At 43.0% G+C, this 25,925-nt stretch overlaps 2 protein-coding genes across 7 annotated transcripts in view; one reads left to right on the top strand and one right to left on the bottom strand.

Moving 5' to 3' along the window:
- The window catches only part of LOC138353912 (uncharacterized), a 30,774-nt gene extending 20,516 nt beyond the window's left edge, over positions 1-10,258 (top strand). The window contains exon 5 of the mRNA XM_069307333.1: positions 10,237-10,258. Within this exon, the coding sequence (XP_069163434.1) occupies positions 10,237-10,258 (22 nt within the window). The remainder of the gene's footprint in view (positions 1-10,236) is intronic.
- The window catches only part of LOC123766720 (neural cell adhesion molecule 2-like), a 421,201-nt gene that overhangs the window by 167,837 nt on the left and 227,439 nt on the right, over positions 1-25,925 (bottom strand). The window contains exon 1 of one of the 6 annotated variants that reach the window (XM_069307655.1): positions 3,349-3,370. The exons of 2 other annotated variants lie outside the window; for them this stretch is intronic. The gene's annotated coding sequence lies outside the window, so the exon portion shown is untranslated. Of the gene's footprint in view, positions 1-3,118; positions 3,371-25,925 lie in introns of those variants that run through there. 3 more of the 6 variants (XM_069307654.1, XM_069307651.1, XM_069307652.1) reach the window with 3 other exon arrangements.

Here is a 25,925-nt window from a genome sequence, read left to right as displayed (position 1 = left end):
ATATATATATATATATATATATATATATATATATATATATATATATATATATATATATATATATATCGCCCCCCCCCTCCACCCTCCTTCAGTAATGATAGTACTTATAGAAACTGTTTAGTCAAAAGCACAAAAATTAACTGTTGAACTCCCCCCAAAAATTTCATACTGTGTTATCTATCAAATTATTAATATGGCATCCTAAAAAAAATGGAAAAGTAGCTAAAGAACCTAACCTAACCATGCAAGAAATCTTAGGCCTAATAATGTAACTTTCTTAGACCTAATGTAGTAGAAATATGTGCTATACTAGGCCTTAGGATTTCAGCTTTCTTCCGTGTTCTTTACCAAATTAATAGTACAAAATGTGAACATTAATAGAACAAAATGTAGAACATATGTTCTACCAAATACTTGCTGCAAGTACAATCAGGTTTGGCGATAAATTTTGTATTTGCACCAAAAATAAGTAGCCTAAACTAACTCAGCCTCTTGCTAGGTCGTTAAAAAAAGAAGTTACACTATATACAGTATTCTATATCACTGTCGTATGAAAACTTAACGTTTTCTAAGCTAAAACCCTAATCTTAGAGACTACGAAGGATATTGTTTTTTCAATTCTACTGATCCGAGGATTGGAAGTGATAACGCTGATATCAAGTTAGGCTAGTATTAAACTACGCAGATTTCCAAGCACTTACAAGTCTAATTAACATATCTATATGATATAACATATATAAATATATTCATATAACATTAATTATATCTGAGCTACTTTGAGCATGGCGGTTTAGGCATTATATACGAAATCTTTACGAGGTTCGAGGCCACGGGAGACATCTCCCGTCACGCAGGGTGCAGTCGCACCTCCACAGATCTCCAGTATCATCTATTGATACTGGTAATGGCTCAAAAGGGCCACCACTTACGGGCTATTCATGCCCAAGCCACCTTTTGGGTGGCTTAATCTTCTCTCTCTCTCGAGGTTCGAGGCGCTATGAGGTCTCCTTCAATGCAAGTTTATTAGTGCTATGGACGACTAAATAGACCACCAGAGCTCGTAAGCTCTTTAGTAACCGTAGACTGAGCCGTCATGATTGAGACAGGAGTCACATATGTGAGGGAGCACACGTTATATGCTTGACTTGGCTTGGTGTTGGACGTGAGGGTCACAACCTCATGACGGTTATTAAGGAAATGGGCTCTCCATAGCCCGTGCTACTTGGAACTTTTTGTTCCAGGTAGCGAATCTTAACAACAAAACAACAACGGTTATTAAGGCCACGGAACTTGCTTAAAGACCAGCCAGCCAACTAACTTCAGTCTTGAATTTGGACTACACTACACACAGAAATCACAATAGCGTGATGCATCAAATGAACAAATCCACAAGGGCCGTGTGACGAGGATTCGAACCTACGTCGATTAAGGCAGCGTCTGGGATCCTCTCGGACGTAGGTTCGAACCCTCGTTACGGTCCTTGTGGATTTGTTCATTGGAGTACAGTAATCTCTCAGTAGTGCATATACACCGAGAATCAAGATGCACCTATGCTGTTTTAACTGCCCAACCGTATCTTAAAGACCAGTGGCATTTGACAGCTGACTTCCTAAGTCAAAAATTTAACACCATCTTTGAAGAAAAAAGTAAAAGTCCATTGCAAATGGAATGATCGCTGTGATGAATGAGGAATCACTGACAGCAAGCTCTTGCGAGTGATGAATTGGTGGGGCGGTGGAGGCGAGGCTTTGTAAGGCAGCCAGATATTGCTGAACCTGGGTTCGAACTCCACCTGAATGAGCGCTCTCACATATATCACTCAGACCCTGACTGATAATTTCCTGTCTCAGGATCTGAGTGTCACGATACAGTGAGGGGGAAATTTATGCTTCATTCTGATCGCGGAAGAAAGATTTGTGTGTGGAATTGAAATTGGAGACGTAATACCTATTTTTTATGTATTCTGTAATATAACTGTAATAATGCAAACTAGTACATAATTTCATAGGAAAATTGGCAGTGTTATAGAAGAAAATATTTGAATGGTTTCAAGAAACCTCATATTTATGAGTGAAGGTTAATTATTTTATCTTAAATGTTTTTTCAGAGTCCATCCGCCACCCTCATAACCCCCCCCCCACCCTCTGCCTCACAGACAGCCACCCTCACACTCCCACCCTCACAGACAGCCACCCTCACACTCACCCTCCCTCACAGACAGTCGCCCTTACACTCCCTTCCTCACAGACAGCCGCCCTCACACTCCCTTCCTCACAGACAGTCACCCTCACACACTCCCTCACAGACAGTCACCCTCACACACTCCCTCCCTCACAGACACCCACCCTCACACTATATATATATATATATATATATATATATATATATATATATATATATATATATATATATATATATATATATATATATATATTCATATATATATATATATATATATATATATATATATATATATATATATATATATATATATATATATATATATATATATATATAAAGTTGAAGGCATTATCGGAAGAGTTATTTACATGTAAATTAACAATAAGAATTCATTTACAGGGTGAGACAGGAGCCGCTGTGGGCACACACACAGGATAAAGCGCTAAGCCAGTATGCATATTCACTCTTAGTCTGTCTCTTATCCCTGGCATCACTTGCCAGGGATTTCACAGACTAAGTACATGACCAATAACACTTTACAAGTGGCAAATACCAACACTTTATCTACTTAGATACTACATTGTGAACTTTAAGTATGTATATATAGATTTTTTTGGGGGGGTGTATAAATTATAAATATAATATATAAATTATAAATAGTGTATAAATTACACTCTAGATCAGTGGAAATGTAGAGCAATGTGAACTACGTTGGTGAAACTACATTAGTACTGTATTACTACTGTATAAGTGAAACTACATTAGGGTATTGTAGTCCATGAAGCAAGACAGTAGCGATGACAGCAACTAATTCTTCTCTAAGAGTTTGTTTTGAATTAGCTGATGTGCATTGCCTTATTTATGGTGTTGTTGTTATGTATTCCGTGTTGCCTTGTAATTGGTGATACAGTTGTGACATAGAGTGACAGCGACTCACTTGTGACAGACAGACAGACAGCGTCAGGTCAGATGTCAATAGTCCACATACCACGCTGTCTTCATATCTACACACACAAACTTCCTCTTTATCTTACCAAACATCACTTGAAAAGTCTCACATCTTTAAAGAATAAGAAGAAGCATTGAAGTTTTTTTTTTAGCTGTGTAGGAGATAAAATCGCAGAGGAACGCTACAAGAGGACCCGAGAGAGAGCGACACAGACACACCTTCCCCGTGCCACCAGCGGGCCACCACTGCCACCACTCACTCGGGCCAACCTGCTCCCACCCCCCCTAGCTGAAGGTCTCGGCTACTGCGCATGCGCACCACCTCCCCAGACACCCCCCCCCGTGGAAGGTGGGGGAACCCCCCGTTCTTCCCCCTCTCCAAGGCAATATGATCGGATTTCCTCTATTGCCAGACGATCATTAAACGACAGCCATTATAGGTGACACGCTCGGTGGGGTTTAGTCGTTATGGATCACATTACAAGGTTCTTATTGGTGGGGTTTGATGGGTTAGGTAGTTACGTGATCTTACGTGTTCAGGCTTGGGGAGGGGGGGGTGGGGTGGGGGGGGGGGTTGGTAGCAGTGTTGTCTACGCATCTAGTTATGTGTCTATTTTTTTCATTCTTGAAGTCGTCTCTTGCATTCATTCTCCTCTTTCAATCATTCTACTGATGTTTAATGTTTGAATGGTATCTTCTCCCTTCAATCTTTTATTATTATTATTATTATTTAATCCTCCCCCCACCTTCCCTCCGTTACTCTGTCTCTGGTTATTTATCGTCTTTTCTCCCTTATTATTCTTTATCATTTATGAACCATCTCCCCCGTCCTCCTGCGTCCTGTCATTCTCCTTCCTCCACTCTCTCTCGTTTCTTCTTGTTCCTATTGTTCATCCTTTTCAACTTGTGTTTATTCACCCCATGCCTCCACCCACTCATTTCATCTTTCATTTCTTTCTAAACATTGTGTGTTATCATCTTCCTCATCATCGCTTTATTCTCTCCTACTACCATTGGGTTCCTTTTTAGGGGGGGGGGGAGTTAAAAATGATATAGAGGTATATATGAAGGAAAGGAATTTAAAAATGGGTAATATAGAGCACATTTCACGCTTCAGGATTAGGCGCTCTTGTGGATTAGGCGTCAGAATTTATCAACAATTTATTTACGAAGCTTGAACATCTTTCAATAATCAAATGTAAACAAGTTTGTTTACATGTTAAACTGCTTTTGAGCTCCAGAGCCCCATATGCGAGGTTATTTATAACAATATTAACTTGGGGACAGATTCGCGAAGCAGTTACGCAAGCACTTACGAACCTGTACATCTTTTCTCAATCTTTGGCGGCTTTGTTTACAATTTTTAAACAGTTAATGAGCTCGGAAGCACCAGGAGGCTGTTTATAACAATAACAACAGTTGATTTGGGAAGTTTTCACGCTTGTAAACTGTTTAATAAATGTAACCAAAGCCGTCAAAGATTGAGAAAAGATGTACACGTTCGTAACTGCTCTGTGAATCTGGCCCCTTTGGTTGTGATTTTTTTTTTTTGGAGCGTGTAATTTCTTTGCAGGATGTACATGTTTCGTAAGAGTCTAGGAAGATTAGGAGGAAGGAAGGAAGTTAAGGGAAAGAATTAGAAGCTTTTGTTAACTTGGAGGAAGCGAATGAAAAAAAAAAAACTGAATATGGAGACATTCTTGGAAGTCTGGGTGAGATCTCTGAGAAAATATGGGGCATGATAGTGAAAATCTGCGAGAAGATTTTCAGAATATCTGGAAACAAAATTTGGCGGACACGCCCTCTGGCGCTTTCTTGAGCTTGTAAAAATAATTGAATGGACGACTGAAGAAATCTGAAAACGTTTATGGGAGTTTGGAGAAAATTTACAATTCCGAACACTATGTGAACTTGGAGGAAGCTTGTGGGCAATACCACGATCTTGTTTTCAAAAAACAGACAAATGGGTCTATAATATTATAGAACTTGAGTGAATTTGAAGGACCTAGGTATAGGACCTAGGGAAAACCTAGGGGAGGATCTGGGGAAAACCTAGGGGAGGATCTGGGGAAAACCTAGGGGAGGATCTGGGGAAAACCTAGGGGAGGATCTGGGGAAAACCTAGGGGAGGATCTGGGGAAAACCTAGGGGAGGATCTGGGGAAAACCTAGGGGAGGATCTGGGGAAAACCTAGGGGAGGATCTGGGGAAAACCTAGGGGAGGATCTGGGGAAAACCCAGGGGAGGATCTGGGGAAAACCTAGGGGAGGACCTAGGAAGGACCTGTGAGAGTGGTAGCGAGCACAACAGGTTCTAATTAGAGCAGAGTGTGATGTTTAATAATGAATATGGCAATATTGCAGAGGCGTCATTAACGGTAATTAAAGTTCCCTTGTATAACAGCATAACATTAAACGGTACAGAACTGAGTTGCTCGTATAAATTATTGTTGTTTCCATGACAACTGTGTCTCATCACCTTAAACAATATTTCAATAGTCATTGTTTCGCAAAGTTTATCATTTAAAATAACATGTTATTTCTCGAAGGGATTGTCTTGGTTCTTCCCCCGCCCCGGGGGGGGGGGGGGGAAGAAGCAGGGTAAGACTTACCATGAGCTATGGGAAGGGAAAGCTCTCAGCCTGTTAACAGGAGTCAGCAGTCCTCTCTTCCTGTACCCTCCTGTCTAACAAAACAAAAGATTTTTCTGGAGGAAAAGAGAAAATCAATGACAAGAGGAGGAATAAGGAAGAAAGAAGCAAAGACAGGCGGAGAAAGAAGGAACAAGCAACCACAGGAGGAGGAGGAGGGATGAAAGAGAAGAGAGATAAAGCAGGTCCAAAATAAAGTCTGCTTTCATGCCAGACAACGAAGAATGGGAGAGAGACGAGAAGGAAGGAAGGAAGAGAGGGGGAAGGCAGGAAGAAAGAAGAAGGAGAAGAAGGAAGAGGAGGAGACAGAGGAGGCGGAAAAAACGCGACATAAGAGGTTATTAGTGTACCCAGCAAATTATAGCTAAAGAGTATGAATACAAGCTAAATAATATTACCACAACTGCTACTGTTCCTGCTATCGTAACTACCATCCTACTACTATCGACGCTATCACTACTACTAGTACTAGTACCAACACTACCACCACCACTTCCACCACTACTAATGTACTACAGGTAAAATCATGTACATTTATGATGCTTCAACACACACAGTTTGGTTAAGATAGGGTTATCTTGAGGTTATCTTGAGATGATTTCGGGGCTTTTTAGTGTCCCCGCGGCCCGGTCCTCGACCAGGCCTCCACCCCCAGGAAGCAGCCCGTGACAGCTGACTAACACCCAGGTACCTATTTTACTGCTAGGTAACAGGGGCATAGGGTGAAAGAAACTCTGCCCATTGTTTCTCGCCGGCGCCTGGGATCGAACCCAGGACTACAGGATCACAAGTCCAGCGTGCTGTCCGCTCGGCCGACCGGCTCCCTAAGGTAGGCTAAGGTTAGGTTAAATACACATGTACCCAATCACTAGTTCACACGGGGACCAAAGAGCTGGAGCTCAACCCCCGGCAAGCACAATTAGGTGAGTACATCCACCGCACAATCACTAGAATAGCAAACACCCGCGAACACCCATCACACAATCAGTATAAGACACCCACACAATCAATAGAACACTCACTACACAATCGCTAGAACATACCTACCACACAATCACTAAACCCCACTCAACACAATCATTAGAACATACCCAACATACAATCGCTATAACTCACCTCCACACAATCACTAGAACACGTCCTACATATACAAACAGCTAAAACACGCTTACCACACAACCCCCAGAAACCCCCTCCCCCACCCCCCCCTACACAATCATTAGAGCACCCCATCACACAATCACAAGAGCACATAGAGCTCAACCCCCAGCAAGCACAACTAGGGGAATATACACTCACATGCTTACTAGCACAGAGAGCACCAGAGCCCCACTCCTCTTGATGTGAAGTGGGGGGGGGGCTTAGAGCCGCGCTCTATCATGCTCTATCAAGCTCTATCATGCTCGGGACTAGCTATACTACATCTCTGTGGCCTCCCTGTGGGCTGGGGAAATGTTTTATATATATAAATATATAAATATATATATATATATATATATATATATATATATATATATATATATATATATATATATATATATATATATATATATATATATATATATCCGATGCGAACAAGCCTGAATGGTCCCCAGGACTATATGCGAACACAGTGTATATTCCCCTAGTTGTGCTTGCTAGGGGTTGAGCTCTATGTGCTCTTGTGATTGTGTGATGGGGTGCTCTAATGATTGTGTAGGGGGGGGTGGGGGAGGGGGTTTCTGGGGGTTGTGTGGTAAGCGTGTTTTAGCTGTTTGTATATGTAGGACGTGTTGTAGTGATTGTGTGGAGGTGAGTTATAGCGATTGTATGTTGGGTATGTTCTAATGATTGTGTTGAGTGGGGTTTAGTGATTGTGTGGTAGGTATGTTCTAGCGATTGTGTAGTGAGTGTTCTATTGATTGTGTGGGTGTCTTATACTGATTGTGTGATGGGTGTTCGCGGGTGTTTGCTATTCTAGTGATTGTGCGGTGGATGTACTCACCTAATTGTGCTTGCCGGGGGTTGAGCTCCAGCTCTTTGGTCCCCGTGTGAACTAGTGATTGGGTACATGTGTATTTAACCTAACCTTAGCCTACCTTAGGGAGCCGGTCGGCCGAGCGGACAGCACGCTGGACTTGTGATCCTGTGGTCCTGGGTTCGATCCCAGGCGCCGGCGAGAAACAATGGGCAGAGTTTCTTTCACCCTATGCCCCTGTTACCTAGCAGTAAAATAGGTACCTGGGTGTTAGTCAGCTGTCACGGGCTGCTTCCTGGGGGTGGAGGCCTGGTCGAGGACCGGGCCGCGGGGACACTAAAAAGCCCCGAAATCATCTCAAGATAACCTCAAGATAACCCTATCTTAACCAAACTGTGTGTGTTGAAGCATCATAAATGTACATGGTTTTACCTGTAGTACATTAGTAGTGGTGGTAGTGGTGGTGGTAGTGTTGGTACTAGTACTAGTAGTAGTGATAGCGTCGATAGTAGTAGGATGGTAGTTACGATAGCAGGAACAGTAGCAGTTGTGGTAATATTATTTAGCTTGTATTCCTACTCTTTAGCTATAATTTGCTGGGTACACTAATAACCTCTTATGTCGCGTTTTTTCCGCCTCCTCTGTCTCCTCCTCTTCCTTCTTCTCCTTCTTCTTTCTTCCTGCCTTCCCCCTCTCTTCCTTCCTTCCTTCTCGTGTCTCTCCCATTCTTCGTTGTCTGGCATGAAAGCAGACTTTATTTTGGACCTGCTTTATCTCTCTTCTCTTTCATTCCTCCTCCTCCTCCTGTGGTTGCTTGTTCCTTCTTTCTCCGCCTGTCTTTGCTTCTTTCTTCCTTCTTCCTCCTCTCGTCATTGATTTTCTCTTTTCCTCCAGAAAAATCTTTTGTTTCGTTAGACAGGAGGGTACAGGAAGAGAGGACTGCTGACTCCTGTTACCAGGCCGAGAGCTTTCCCTTCCCATAGCTCATGGTAAGGCTTACCCTGCTTCTTAAGAACCAAGACAATCCCTTCGAGAAATAACATGTTATTTAAATGATAAACTTTCCGAAACAATGACTATTGAAATATTGTTTAAGGTGATGAGACACAGGTGAGTCGCATATAGTCCTGGGGACCATTCAGGCTTGTTCGCATTTGTGTTCCTCACGTGTGCCCCAAAGAATGAGGTGATTTGGTGAAATGCTATGCCCAAGATTACCATCCGAGTTGCCGTCGGGGAAGTGGCTCAAATAGCCTCGGCTATCACTTCATTTTGACGGCCGTGATGGTCAAGTGGATTAAGGCGCCCTGTAGTTACCAGTTGCGTTGCTCCTGGGAGTATGGGTTCGAGTCACTTCTGGGGTGTGAGTTTTCATTCATATATATATATATATATATATATATATATATATATATATATATATATATATATATATATATATATATATATATATATATATATATATTAAATATGACCGAAAAAGTAAGATTAATAATTCTAACACGAATTTTCTCAATCTTTCGTACATTACGCTTCACTGTTGGAGGTAAATCAAAAATCACTTCTCCAAAATTCATTTTTATTTCTAGTCTGACGCGACACGGGCGCGTTTCGTAAAACTTATTACATTTTCAAAGACTTCACAAATACACAACTGATTAGAACTTACGTCTCTCTGATATTATATCTACATTTGAGTGAGGTGGGAAGGATGATGTGGCATTAACACAAGACAGAACAGGGGATATTAATAGGGTATTAAAAGTATCAACACAAGACAGAACAGAAAACAATGGGTATTGAATAGAAGTGTTTGTAGAAAGCCTACAGTTTGTACAGTGAAGCGTAATGTACGAAAGATTGAGAAAATTCGTGTTAGAATTATTAATCTTACTTTTTCGGTCATATTTAATAATATATGTCTACAGGAAAGACTGCTACCAAAATATACTAATATATATATATATATATATATATATATATATATATATATATATATATATATATATATATATATATATATATATATATATATATATATATATATAGAGCAAAATGATGTCATCTACTAATGCTCTAAATAATACAATGGTCGTTTTTAAAGCAGATCCAAAAACAAATGGATTCAAAGTGTATAAGCCATTACTAATATTCATGTTATAAGACTTTGTAATTTGTATTAAAGTAGATTCAATAATATTTCTATTTAAAATGATTTTGCAAATTGTATTTGATCTCAATACCAAGCAATTTGGTAAGAATTTTTTGACAAATGAATATAACAGTGTTAGACATTGTGTGTATGTGTATGTAGTGATGTACATATACATATGTATAATGCATATAAATATATATATATGTATAACAATGTGTACACATGTAAAATTAGTGGTTAATAATGTAATAAAATGTTATGTCAGTGTTGCAGAGTGCAAAAGCTGTATTCCACGAGCCACGACCAGAGTAATTATGTGTAATTTTGGTGTTTGTTATTGTTGCAGATTAAAGGCTTTAGTCTCCTGACATAAACGATATGCTGGATATTCTTAACATGCACATTTTCTTCTGCTGGTGACTTACGACTTCCTTTGTTAAGTTACGACTCCCATGTACCGTAAGTTACGACTCCTATGATATCAAGTTATGCACCCCCAGATAGGCAAGTTACGATGTACCAACTTGTGGAACATCGAGGTCGTAACTTAACGTCGTGGTCGTAACTTCGTAACGTGAACGTCGTGGTAACATCGAGGTCGTAAGATAACATTGGGACAAAAGACGGGAATCTTGCGCTGAGGAAGGTAGTGTGTTTACGGGTTATTCATGCCCGTGCCACCTCTTGGGCTGTTTAATCTTCATCAATCAATCAAGTAAAGTGCGTCTCGATCTTCACTATCTCAAATCTCCCTCACCCAGCCTCTTCAGAGGGCGCAATCATCACACACTTGGGGCCTCATGGATGGTCTTCAATCCAATAATACTCACAATCATCACAATCTTATATTGAGCTTCAGCTCGAGCAAACCACGAGTCAGACATCACATAAATACATGCCAGAGTGCTGGCAAGTTGTTGAGTGATGGGTTTCTAAGCATCACTCTAGAGAGAGAGAGAGAGAGAGAGAGAGAGAGAGAGAGAGAGAGAGAGAAAGAGAGAGAGAGAAAGAGAGAGAGAGAGAGAGAGAGAGAGAGAGAGAGAGAGAGAGAGAGAGAGAGAGAGAGAGAGAGAGAGAGAGAGAGAGAGAGAGAGAGAGAGAGAGAGAAGTCTCTCTTTGACAGTCTCCGTGGTGTAGTGGTAAGACACTCGCCTGGCGTTCCGCGAGCGCTGTCATGGGTTCGTATCCTGGCCGGGGAGGATTTTCAGATACCGCAGCTCAGAGTGAAGCAAAATCCTCTCGTAAATCTCTTTAGTGTTGTCCTACTGCTCTCAGAAAACCCTTTAAACCTGGACTGAATCACAAGGAAGTGTTCGTCTTTATTAAACATTGGTGAGATCAGAAGCAAGCTAAACTGGTTGGGAAATAATTCATCAATGAATTCTTTTTTTTCTACAATAGAATTCCTACAATATGGGGTAAAATACAGCATTTGTTGCTAAGATAGTCTACTGTAAGTCAGCTGTCAGTTACTTACATTCTACACAGGGTGAGATTGAAACTTTATATACATCTGTGATTTTAGAGAGAGATAGAGAGAGAGAGAGAGAGAGAGAGAGAGAGAGAGAGAGAGAGAGAGAGAGAGAGAGAGAGAGAGAGAGAGAGAGAGAGAGAGAGAGAGAGAGAGAGAGAGAGAGAGATTTCCCTTCTGACTTATTCACACATTTTATTCGTTTATTTAAAAACAAAATTCCTCAAAAAATGTTTGCATGACGATTCTGCAGTTGCAATCACTGATCCCAGCAAGCTCTCTTAATGTGTTCAGTCAACACCTCTCTCTCTCTCTCTCTCTCTCTCTCTCTCTCTCTCTCTCTCTCTCTCTCTCTGCATGTCTTATTACTTGTGCCTGCAGGGCCGACTTGTTAACTCTTGGGCCCCACCTAACTAACCCTCGGATGTCCTGAATAGCGAATTATGTTTCGTCTATCAACACACACACACACACACACACACACACACACACACACACACACACACACATACACACACACACACACACATACACACTTCCTCGAAGAATTCTCATGACATTTCGACTGCCCAGAAACTCACTTGATGCTTAAATTATCTCCAACACATTATACAAACCCAGCATCCCTCTCCCTCCCCCCCCCAATCCCTCCCATTCCCCCCCCCCAATCCCTCCCATTCCCCCCCCAATCCCTCCTTGCATATCCTCACTATACAGATTATGGAGCCGCCATATTGTCGCAACTTTACGACACTGGTGCTGGTGTTCCAACGTCCGCTGCTAATCGCCCATATACTGAAAGCACTCTCTGTCTTCCCAACATTGTGGCTTTAGCATTGTCTTACGATACTCCTGCCCCCCTTTACGGCAGCTGCTGACGGCTCACACCCCGCACAGTGCTCAGTAACGGTACACATTACTCGTCAGTGCTCAACAGAGGTGCACTAAGAGCACTTGAGTGCTCAACAGAGGTGCACTAAGAGCACTTGAGTGTTCAACAGAGGTGCACTTAGAGCACTTGAGTGTTCAACAGAGGTACACTTAGAGCACTTGAGTGCTCAACAGAGGTGCACTAAGAGCACTTGAGTGCTCAACAGCGGTACACTAAGAGCACTTGAGTGCTCACCAGCGGTACACTAAGAGCACTTGAGTGCTCAACAGCGGTACACTAAGAGCACTTGAGTGCTCAACAGCGGTACACTAAGAGCACTTGAGTGCTCAACAGCGATACACTAAGAGCACTTGAGTGCTCAACAGAGGTACACTAAGAGCACTTGAGTGTTCAACAGAGGTACACTTAGAACACTTGAGTGCTCAACAGAGGTACACTAAGAGCACTTGAGTGTTCAACAGAGGTACACTAAGAGCACTTGAGTGTTCAACAGAGGTACACTTAGAACACTTGAGTGCTCGACAGCGGTACACTAAGAGCACTTGAGTGCTCAACAGAGGTACACTAAGAGCACTTGAGTGTTCAACAGAGGTACACTTAGAACACTTGAGTGCTCAACAGAGGTACACTTAGAACACTTGAGTGTTCAACAGCGGTACACATCACACTTGAGTGCTCTAAGGTGCTCCAAGACAAGATCTGTATGCTTAAGTATTCTATTAGAGAAACTCTGTGGCCGAGTGCTTGACTACAAGATCTGATGGGCTGACTGTTATAGTACTTACACTATCTTCTGTTAAAAAAGACTGATTCCGTAGCGTCTGTTGCCAACAGATAATGGTTAGAATCCCCCCCTCAGAATTTTGAATGTCGAAATCATGTCTCCTCGACTTCTCAGTCGTTTAGTGATGAGATTAAAAGGCGCTTTATAACACGTCTTGGGGGGGGGTGTCTAAAAGTGCTAATATTTTTGAGGCATTTAACTTAGGCTGGTTGGGATAAGCTTATGTCCGTCCTGTACCCCATACCATTCCCCCTGCAAAGTTGGGTGAGGCTAGCCCCAACCATCTGGCCTTCAATCTTAAACAGACATTCTCTTACACTACAAATATACATATTTACATATATATTTATATATATATATTGTTTACATATTTTTTAGGTAAAAATCTCGAATTTATTTCAAAATCTCATAAAACAAATCATTAATTTGTTTAGAATCTATTACACGAGTGCAGAACAACATTCAAACGACGCCAAACTAATTTAAATAAATAAGCCAACCTTGCCTGCTTCCAATGTTACTGGTGCTTATTCAATTGCCAGCGTCTCTTGTCCACTCCAATACTGTGGTGCAACTGGCCCTCCTCCTTAATGACGGACTCAGCACTATAAGGTTAGACTGACTGACATAAACAATGTTCTCGTCTGTCATGATGTTAGGGACTCTGATGTACCTATAGCCTGGTGTCCTGACTTGTTAAGGACTTCCTAAAGAGTTCAGGTATCGTAAAACGATGTCTGTACTAACTACAATCATGGCTATTGTTTATAAAACGATGCCTGTACTAACTACAATCATGGCTATTGTTTATAAAACGATGCCTGTACTAACTACAATCATGGCTAGTGTTTATAAAACGATGCCTGTACTAACTACAATCATGGCTAGTGTTTATAAAACGATGCCTGTACTAGCTACAATCATGGCTAGTGTTTATAAAACGATGCCTGTACTAGCTACAATCATGGCTAGTGTTTATAAAACGATGCCTGTACTAACTACAATCATGGCTAGTGTTTATAAAACGATGCCTGTACTAACTACAATCATGGCTAGTGTTTATAAAACGATGCCTGTACTAACTACAATCATGGCTAGTGTTTATAAAACGATGCCTGTACTAACTACAATCATGGCTAGTGTTTATAAAACGATGCCTGTACTAACTACAATCATGGCTAGTGTTTATAAAACGATGCCTGTACTAGCTACAATCATGGCTAGTGTTTATAAAACGATGCCTGTACTAGCTACAATCATGGCTAGTGTTTATAAAACGATGCCATAGCGTGTTCAAAACATGGTATTAATAACCTACATTATCCGATTCTATTTAGTCCATTTCCCCCCTTACTCCTAATGACAACGAAATGAGCATATGACGATTTGTTTACTCAATCGCAATTTATATCAGCCATCTCTCTATCGCAATCTCTAATCTTCTCAGTCGCGAGTTTTCTGTTTCTACGCCACAATCGTTGAGACGTCTGGCGAGACGGCGGGCGGTGTCATGGTCGCTTTATCACAAACTAAACAAAATCTGGAGTGAAATGCAGCAAGAAATATACATCAACAGAATATAAAATAAAACATCTGAAGTTTCATAATTTTTATGTCATCGTCGCCGTCGAGTTTGGAGTCAATCTTATCTTGAGGTTATCTTGAGATTATTTCGGGGCTTTTTAGTGTCCCCGCGGCCCGGTCCGCGACCAGGCCTCCACCCCCAGGAAGCAGCCCGTGACAGCTGACTAACACCCAGGTACCTATTTTACTGCTAGGTAACAGGGGCATAAGGTGAAAGAAACTCTGCCCATTGTTTCTCGCCGGCGCCTGGGATCGAACCCAGGACCACAGGATCACAAGTCCAGCGTGCTGTCCGCTCGGCCGACCGGCTCCCTACGTCAAGCAACGTGTTTTAAAAGAACTTTTTTGGTGTGTGTGTTTTGTGTTTTTCAAATCAGGAACTGGAGAATTGGGAGGAGGTTGAAATGAAACTTAATAATACCATTTGATTTGGCTTTATCCCAGGCGCCGGCGAGAAACAATACGCAGAGTTTCTTTCACCCTATGCCCCCTGTTACCTAGCAGTAAAATAGGTACCTGGGTGTTAGTCAGCTGTCACGGGCTGCTTCCTGGGGGTGGAGGCCTGGTCGAGGACCGGGCCGCGGGGACACTAAAAAGCCCCGAAATCATCTCAAGATAACCTCAAGAAGATATCAAGATCCGTTAACATTAAAAATATTGATCAACCAATTGGATAACTTGGAAATGTTAGTTTTTTTTTAATGTCGTGATAAATGTAGTTTGGTTAAGTCTTTTAAGCAGCAACGTCACTTGTGAAGGGTTTTATGGAGGGCGGGAGGAACAGCGGAAGGCAGCCGCTGTTTCCCCAGATAAATAGTTAGCCTGGGGTACACATTTTGTCTGTGTTGGTGTGTAAACATGAGCCTTGCTGCCATCTTTTACCTCACCTCTCCTCTCTCACTGTGAGGAGCAGGAGGGAGGAGAGAGGGAGGAAGTAGAGGAGGAGGAGGAAGCCGGATAAACCTTCTATATATATAAATGGAAACGTCTTTCTGTTTGAAGAGAGATGGAGGGAAGGGAGAGACGAACTACCCCGGGCACTGCCGGGTACCTTCCTAGTATAATATATATATATATATATATATATATATATATATATATATATATATATATATATATATATATATATATATATATATATATATATATATATATATATATATATATATATATATGGAAACGTCTTTCTGTTTGAAGAGAGATCCGTTTACTAATATATATATATATATATTAGAGCAAGGAGCTCTGGGTGGCCCAGCCTCCCAAGAATGAAATGACGGAACATTTTGGCATTAGAAGCTGTAGGAGATCATTGTTCAACCGGTTTGAAGTGTTCTTAATTAATTCAACCGGTGTTGACCTGTTGATGACCAGGATCTTTATGTCTGGGGTGGAGACTGTTCCCCCCCCAGACAACCCCTACCAGTACTGTGAGGGGTGGAGGCACCCCACACCATCCCCCTACCAGTACTGTGAGGGGTGGAGGCCCCCTACACCGTACCCCTACCAGTACTGTGAGGGGTGGAGGCACCCCACACCATCCCCCTACCAGTACTGTGAGAGGTGGAGGCACCCCACACCATCCCCCTACCAGTACTGTGAGGGGTGGAGGCACCCCACACCGTACCCCTACCAGTACTGTGAGGGGTGGAGGCACCCCACACCATCCCCCTACCAGTACTGTGAGGGGTGGAGGCACCCCACACCATCCCCCTACCAGTACTGTGAGGGGTGGAGGCACCCCACACCGTACCCCTACCAGTACTGTGAGGGGTGGAGGCACCCCACACCGTACCCCTACCAGTACTGTGAGGGGTGGAGGCACCCCACACCATCCCCCTACCAGTACTGTGAGGGGTGGAGGCACCCCACACCGTACCCCTACCAGTACTGTGAGGGGTGGAGGCACCCCACACCATCCCCCTACCAGTACTGTGAGGGGTGGAGGCACCCCACACCATCCCCCTACCAGTACTGTGAGGGGTGGAGGCACCCCACACCGTACCCCTACCAGTACTGTGAGGGGTGGAGGCACCCCACACCATCCCCCTACCAGTACTGTGAGGAAAGTGTCCATTCCGCTTTACTGTATGTGATCCTGGCGACATTCACAACGGTCAGAGAAGAATTGTGTGAAACGAGATGCCATGCACGCAAAATTGTTGCATATACAACCAAGGTAGAAGGGTAAGGAAAGTGGGGAGGGGGGTTAAGGGAGGGAGGTTAGGGAAGGGGGAAATGGAGGGAGGTAAGGGAGAGGGAGGGAGAGGGGTTTAGGGAGGTGATAAGAGACGACAGTAAAATGAAGGGAATTAGGCGTAGGGTAGTTAGGGGAAGAGGTACAGAATGGGGTGCTTCGAAGGGTGTGTGAGAGGATTAACAGATGGGGAAGAGTGAGGGAGAAGCGAGGGTTAGAGAGAGAGAGAGAGAGAGAGAGAGAGAGAGAGAGAGAGAGAGAGAGAGAGAGAGAGAGAGAGAGAGAGAGAGAGAGAGAGAGAGAGAGAGAGAGAGAGAGAGAGAGAGAGAGAGAGAGAGAGAGAGAGAGAGAGAGAGAGAGAGAGAGAGAGAGAGAGAGAGAGAGAGAGAGAGAGAGAGATGGGGGAAGAGTGAGGGGGCCTGTGATTTTGATATTTGGGAAAATTTTCAATAAAATGCAAATGATGAATATATACATCACGTGATTTTTATGAATGTTATGATAAATAGTTCCCTCCCCCTCCCTACCTTTCTGCCTTCATCCCTACTTCTCTACCTCTCTCCCTCCCTCCCTACCTGCCTCCTTCCCTACCTACCTGCCTCCTTCCCTCCCTACCTGCCTCTCTCCCTACCTACCAGCCTCCCTCCCTGCCTCAGCACACACAACGCCCTCCGGGACAACACAACGACAACTTAGATCAACAAGACCCATATAGGGAGGCCTCAACCCTGTGAGCAAACTGCTCCACTCTTGGAACTTGTTGACACAGCTGATTTGCACGGCTGGTGGGGGGTGGTGAGGGGGGGGGAGAGTGGAGAGGGGCTGGAACAGGTGTAGAGGGGACGGGATGGAGTCGTGTCAAGCTGAAGGGGAGAGGGAAGTAGGGGTCTCAGAGTGAGGAGAAATGATCCCGACGTAGCATACGGGTGTACATGTGAATGCTACATAGTATTCATCATCTATAGACACCCATATATGTTGACATGCGTGTGAAGAGCATCGCACACACGCTCTCTCACAGCTCCCTGATAAGAGTGAGCAAGCTTAGCTTATCTACCAAACACACACACACACACACACCCACACACACACACACACACACACACACACACACACACACACACACACACACACACACACACACACACACGCACACACACAGGGGGCCTCGTAGCCTGGTGGATAGCGCGCAGGACTCGTAATTCTGTGGCGCGGGTTCGATTCCCGCACGAGGCAGAAACAAATGGGCAAAGTTTCTTTCACCCTAAGTGCCCCTGTTACCTAGCAGTAAATAGGTACCTGGGAGTTAGTCAGCTGTCACGGGCTGCTTCCTGGGGTGTGTGTGTGTGTGTGTGGTGTGGGGAGAAAAAAAAAAAAAAAAGTAGTTGACAGTTGATTGACAGTTGAGAGGCGGGCCGAAAGAGCAAAGCTCAACCCCCGCAAAAACACAACTAGATTAGGTGAGTACACACACACACGTATCGTGTCAGCAAGGCGGACAGTCAGTCTGCTTTCCTAGCTCATCTAATATTCCCCATTACTAAAGTTTTCCTCCAGTTACCATCTTCTTTACTCCTTCCTCTCCCCCCCCCCTCCAGTAGGGGGATAAGATGAGAGGAGCAAAGAGTAAAAAATATATTAAGGGGGAGAGGAGAGAGAGGGGATAGAAGGGGAGGAAGTACAGGGAAGGGCCAGATAGAAGAGATAGAAAGCCACAAATTAGTAAGAGGATTAAAGATGGAAGAGGAGGAGGAGAGAAGGGGAGGAGGGGAAAGGGGGGGGGGGAAGGGAAGGGAATTGTCGGGAAAGCACCAAGCCATCACGACTATATAGCACTGGGAAGGGGTCAGGATAATGGTTTGGGATGGGAAGGGGGAGGGAAGGAATGGCGCCCTACCACTTGGACGGTCGGGGATTGAACACCGACCTGCATGAAGCGAGACCGTCGCTCTACCGTCCAGCCCAAGTGGTTGGACAAGGGGGGGGGGCGAAGTGGAGGCAGCAGCTGAAGATATAACATCCCTGATATTACAACAAATTAATTTCTCCCTCTAACAACTGGTTCTAAACGTGTTTTCCTTTCTGTGGATGTATATCACAACCCCCCCCCCCCCTCAACACGCCTTGTACAACCTGGAACAACCACACACAACGCGCCCCAGACAACACAACTACCATAACAACCCGTCCTCTTAAAAATAACGTCACTTTTGGCTCGTATGCGCGGCGCTATGGCCAAATTTGGACGTAATGTGAAATGAAATCGACTCACAAAAGTGACGTACTGTCCCGTTTTCTGTTTGAGTCGTCCGGCTTACTCGGCCAGCTTAGAAGAGGATTCTTTCCATTAACGTTTTTCATAACGTTTTGAAACTTTATGAGAATTTCCTGCCCTCGACCATTTTGTTAAAAATGGGGCTGATAAATACCAATTAAAGTACCGTAACATAGATGTTTCGTATGCAGCAGCCTCGATATTAGGTTACCTGGGTACCTGTGATTCAGGTTAGGCGAAATAGTCAGTTGAACCCCAGGTTGCAATTCTTTTGACCATGTCGTGGCGTGGTTGTTTGAGGTGTGCGCATGGGAACACCCAGGCACATAGGTTCGAGTCCTCATTACAGCCCCTATGGATCTTGTCATTGATTCATCAAGTTAGTGTGATTACTCTCTCTGTGTACCTAGTAATTTATCTCTTATCATAGAACACATAATAATCATTTACTCAGCATATAGATAATGTTGAAACCACAAGGAATCTAGAATTCCTAAATAATATAGAAATATATTAAATATATATCATAAATATAAATATATTTATATATTTGATAACATTAATGATGTTAGCAATTTCACACATACCCTCCCCCTTTAATACCCAAAAATAACTCCATCCCCCCATCCCCCCAACCCCCCTATTCCCTCTCCCCCCACTCACCTCCCCCCCCCCCGACCCCCCACGACATAAACAACTTACACAACATGTTACATACGCGTGAACACAGCCAGTTACGAGGCCACGACACATAACGACATCAATCATGAAAACGCCCAATTGACAAAAATAGCGACATGGAAAAATGAACTGGGACGTGAAAATCCTTGTCAAAAAAATAATTCAAGAAATACACTATAATTATTATAGGTTTTGACTGTGGGAATTATTGTAGTAGTAATTATATAGCATTTGTCAACTTCCCTGATATACAAGACCTCACGTGGCGATAATATAAAGTGTATAATTCCAATTATCGCCTTGTCCTATACAATGAACCAGGGAAAATACACCTGGTCCTTATACAATGAACCTAGAAAAAACACCTGGTCCTTATACAATGAACCAAGAAAATACACCTGGTCCTATACAATGAACCAAGAAAAGACACCTGGTCCTATACAATGCGAACCATTTCAATTGTCCCTAACACTTAGGGCTGACGAGGAGAAATTCCCAGCTCAGGTTGGCTCAGATATACAAGGTAAGGAATGGGGAGAGAGAGAGAGAGAGAGAGAGAGAGAGAGAGAGAGAGAGAGAGAGAGAGAGAGAGAGAGAGAGAGAGAGAGAGAGAGAGAGAGAGAGAGAGAGAGAGAGAAAGAGAGAGAGAGAGAGAGAGAGAGAGAGAGAGAGAGAGAGAGAGAGAGAGAGAGAGAGAGAGAGAGAGAGAGAGAGAGAGAGAGAGAGAGAGAGAGAGAGAGAGAGAGAGAGAAGATAGAGTGAAAAATAGGTGTTGATGTACACAAGTCAATTAAAAAAAAACTAGAGATTATAAATTATCGTTTTCCTCCAATGTAAGACTGTGACTTGAGGCTGAGCTTGTCTCTTAACTACCAAGTTAGGAGGTAATATTTTAAGAAGTATTTTAAGAAACTTTAATAAATTCTCTGAGTTGAACAAACGTGGCGAGGCCTCACGCTCCCCTAAGAGGCTCCAACACACAAGCAATAATTATTCAAATTGGAATTTTTGTAGAGTTGCATATGCAGATGACCAAAGGGGGGGGAGGTCACCCCCCCTTTGGGGTCACCCCCCCAATGGTGACCTGTGTGTCAACACAGGTCACCATTGTGAGGTGACCTGTGTAGACACACACACATACATATACATATACATATACACATACATATACATATACAAAGGTCAAGGTGACAATTAACATTTGCAGCCCATAATTGTGGGGATTTTTTATTAGCATCTGGTCTGAGGACCCAAAAATATGTTGGTGCTTGAGCTTGCAAAAGATGAGGATAATGAATAGCAGTGAGCAGACGAGCGCTCTGATAGTGGTTAATATAAATTAAATGTGTTTTAGTGGTTTGATGTGTTTAATAAGTGTTCAGTGTAATATTATACTTGTCCACGTATGGGGTGGTTACTTCTAGATAACGGCTCAACCGTGAATTTAATGCCGTACGCGTCTATATCCCGTAGAGAATATATCTATGTTTTATATAGAACCTAACAGTGAATAGTTGCCACAAAAGTGAGAGTTTAAGATCATATAGCAAATGTCACAGTTTAAGGTCAAAGTTCAAGGCTGGTTTCAAAGGTTCAAAGTTTCAAGTTTCTATATCCCCGCCTGGTGAAAATAACGTCCTCACAATTATTCGTGTGGTGAGGAGGGGGGGGGAGGGGGAGAGGGGGGGCAGGGGGGGCGGAAAGGGGGGGGGGGGCAGGAGGGGGTCTGAAAAGGGGGGGAGGAGCCCATTCTAACACGGTCTTCCGTTCTCTTGTGTTGAAATATTCACGTGTGTCCCCAACTGTGCTGGTGCCCCTACCCCCCCTCCCCCCCAGCACACTGTCAACACTACCCCTCCTCTCCCTCACACCCCAGTCTGCCTGTCCCCCCCGTCCCCTGCCACTCTCCCCATCACCACCACCATCATCATCCTTCATCGCCCCTCCCCCCCCCCTCTCTGTCCCTCAATTCCCCACCATCACCCTACTATTTTCCCCTCACTCACCTCGTTCACTAATTTCCCCCCTCTCCATTCCCCCACCACATTCCCCTCTCTCCATCCCCCCCCAACCATCACTCCACTCCCCCCCCCCCTCTCCGTCACTTGGTTTCATTTCGCATTGTCGTGTACAGGAGGCTTGTTAGGCCTATCGAGAGGTCTCCTAGACCAAGATATTACAGAAGGCCTACATACACATACACACACACACATACACATACACACACACACACACACACACACACACACACACACACACACACACACACACACACACACTACACAAACTACACACACTACACACACACACACACACACACACACACACACACACACACACACACACACACACACACACACACACTTTCCTCCGGGTAATGCCGTTCACGTCCTTATGTGAACGGCATAAGGAAATATGAAGAAGAAATATTTTCTCCTTCAAGAAATATCAGGAAAGATATCAGGAAAAACTGACATTTTCGGCATTTTACCCAAACTGACTTCCGGTTTGACACAAATAAGCCTAATACTTAAAATATAGTCCTTAAGTGTTTTGTTTTAATGTAATTAAAGACGATTTCACATATTTGAAGTTTTATAGTAAGTAATTTCATCGGGAAATTTGATCATAACAGAACACGGAGATTTTTTTGCTGTTTGTCCAAACTGTAGGAGGACCCGCACAGACAACAAAAAGTTTGTTGTGAATCCGAGACCAAACAGCAATCTCCGTGGTGTAGTGGTAAGACACTCGCCTGGCGTTCCGCGAGCGCTATGTCATGGGTTCGTATCCTGGCCGGGGAGGATTTACTGGGCGCAATTCCTTAACTGTAGCCTCTGTTTAACGCAACAGTAAAATGTGTACTTGGATGAAAAAACGGTTCTTCGCGGCAGGGGATCGTATTCCAGGGACCGTAGGACTAAGGACTTGCCCGAAATGCTACGCGTACTAGTGGCTGTACAAGAATGTAACAACTCTTGTATATATCTCAAAAAAAAAATCATTGAGGGTCAAAAATCATCCGGTGGTACCGAAATTGGTCCTAATGTGCTTCAGGTCAAGTGTCCATAGCAGAGGTGCCGGACACTCTTGCGTGTCTACTGAAACCCATCACCTTACCAGGATTCATGAGGCATTTATGGGTTTACTTACGAAACCTGTATATCTTTCCTCAATCTTGGCGGCTTCCTTTGTGTATGTTATACAGCTGATGAGCTCAGAAGCGCCAAGAGTTTGTATACAGCAATAATAACCTTAGGTCGATAGCCACCTCGCAGAGTATCCAAGCTTGAAGAATGTATAATAATTACAGACTAAAACGCCAGATGGACGAAAGATGTACATGTTTCGTAAATGGACCCTTAAAAGCGTGACGAATCCTGGTCCAGGATGACAAATGTTGAACACACAGTGCTTTGTTGACCAGACCACACACTAGAAGTTGAAGGGACGACGACGTTTCGGTCCGTCCTGGACCATTCTCAAGTCGATTGAGAATGGTCCAGGACGGACCGAAACGTCGTCGTCCCTTCAACTTCTAGTGTGTGGTCTGGTCAACATACTTCAGCCACGTTATTGTGACTCATCGCCTGCACACAGTGCCTTCACAGTCTTGTGAGCAATAGATGCTCTCCTATCACTCTTTTAAGCCGTGAGGTGCACTCCCTAGAGGTGAACCTCGCTATACCCTCACTCACAGTGAACACAATCTGCTGCAGTCAGTCCTGTTGGTGATTGGACCGAGCCGTCGGTGTAGACACAGTGCTCGTCAGGGCCTTTGAGCGTGTGTTTTTTTAATAGAGGAGGCAATTATTTCAAGTGGATGGTGGAGTACAGATGAACACGAACATCAATGACAGGTAGATCACATTCAGAAGGTATGTTCAGTTTGATGAGATTGTAGACAATTTTACTCTGTCATTGATCATACAAGAGGTGACGTGTTGGCCCCTGTTGCTACTCTACTTAGGGAACAAAATAGATTGTATTTGTTTTTTGTAGTAAGTAAAATAGGCACAATGTATTTTATGGATCTACCCTACAATATATGAAGGATTACATAGTTTCTCTCAAGAGCAAGGTTAGCGATGCTATTTCTCTAGATTAATTACCACCATCCCCCATTTGTTGTTATTAATACATGAGGTACATCTGCATTTGTGCAGCTACCCTAGACTATATGAAGGGGAGTACAGTGTGTCAAAAAACTAGCTACGTGATGCTATAAAAACCCCATCACACAGGATGGTTAGTCATACAGAGGTCAAAAAGCTAGCTACGTGATGAACTCTACGGGTACTGCCCATCAGGTTTCATTTACTCTTTGAATTGTTTTAACTTTTTAATACATCTGGATGATTCTGATAAGAGGCAATGACACAGTAACTCGTCTTGAAAACTTTAAACTCATTAACTTAAAATCATTAAAAAACTTTTTAAAGACTTTAAAATCATTAGTTAAGAGCGCAAGATGACCTAAAAGTTGTAATTCCACTTACGATAACCACAATACCATGACACTAACTTTTGTAATTAGTCTCGTGTGGCGCACTATCAAAGACCTGCTAAAGTCATGAGATAAAATGTCGCAATCCTTATCGTCATGACCTGCTTGAAATATATTGTAAACGAATGAGAATAAATTAAACAAAATCATCCCTTTGTAAAACTATGCTGGGAATTCTTCATTAATGTGAGCAGGTGATGAGTCACAATAACGTGGCTGATGTATGTCGACCAGACCACACACTAGAAGGTGAAGGGACGACGACGTCTCGGTCCGTCCTGGACCATTCTCAAGTCGATTGTGTGTTCATTAATGTGTGTTCTTCAAGATGTATACGAAATGTTTTTGCAAGTCTCGATTCAAACAACTTGCAACAGACGTTAGAATAGGTCAATAGTTCGATGCAAGAGATTGATCTCCCGTCTTAAATAATGGCAACATATTAGCAATCTTCCAAGACTAATCCAAGACTTTGTTAATCGGCCTGACTAATGAGTTATTATATATGCAATCAAGGGTTCAATAAGTTCTTTACATTCTTTAAGCAGCATTTGGGGGCCTCATAGCTGAGTGGACAGCGCTTGGGAGTCGTAGTCCTAATGGCCCAGGTTCAATTCCCGGCGGAGGCGGAAACAAATGGGTAGAGTTTCTTTCACCCCCTGATACTCCTGTTCACCTAGCAGTAAATTAGTACCTGGTAGTTAAACAGCTGCTACAGGCTGCTTCCTGGATGTCTATATATGTGTGTATGTGTTAGAGAGAAATATATAAAGTAAATATAAGAGGAAAAATAGATTGGTTAGAAAGGCGGGGTCCAAGAGCTAAAACCTCGATTCTGCAGACACAAATAGTAAACACACTGACCTTTAACCTTGACAAACGTGAGGTTATAATCAAGGCCACAAGAGCGAGGCACCCACAAGGATACAGGATACAGGGGTGACAAACTCACCTCACACAGGCTGATTAAAATATAAAACGCTAAAAAATGTGTGACGAGAGAGAGAGAGAGAGAGAGAGAGAGAGAGAGAGAGAGAGAGAGAGAGAGAGAGAGAGAGAGAGAGAGAGAGAGAGAGAGAGAGAGAGAGAGAGAGAGTCTGACTTTCAGTTACAATCCCCTCTAACAAAAACACATATAACTATATAACTAACAACAAATATAAATAATAATATTATTACTATTACAAATAATAAAAGACAAAAATAATTCAATGCCATGATATACCAATTAAAAGAATCAGTCGGAGTAATATAGTGACTTGTAGTAACTTGTAGTAACTTGTAGTAACTTGTAGTGACGTGTAGTGACTTGTAGTGACTTGTAGTAACTTGTAGTAACTTGTAGTGACGTGTAGTGACTTGTAGTGACTTGTAGTAACTTGTAGTAACTTGTAGTGACTTGTAGTCATTGAAGAATAACTTGTTCCTGACCTGCGCTAACAAGCCACCAACAGATTATCCACAATGGCAAACATGAGCTTCCTGGTTTGGTGTTCAGATTTAAGATCTATTGACCTTAATTAGATCTATTAACTCCATAGGGGTTATCAAAGCCACCAATAATAGCTTACCGACCAACCAAAATGTGTATACATTGTCTTGAATATCGTCCAGGACTAAATCACTTCTATATACACACTGTGA

Source organism: Procambarus clarkii, chromosome 60 (assembly GCF_040958095.1).
Source record: "Procambarus clarkii isolate CNS0578487 chromosome 60, FALCON_Pclarkii_2.0, whole genome shotgun sequence".
Classification (NCBI taxonomy): domain Eukaryota; kingdom Metazoa; phylum Arthropoda; class Malacostraca; order Decapoda; family Cambaridae; genus Procambarus; species Procambarus clarkii.
Note: the sequence above shows the minus strand (reverse complement) of the source record. Positions and strands in the feature narration are given on the sequence as shown.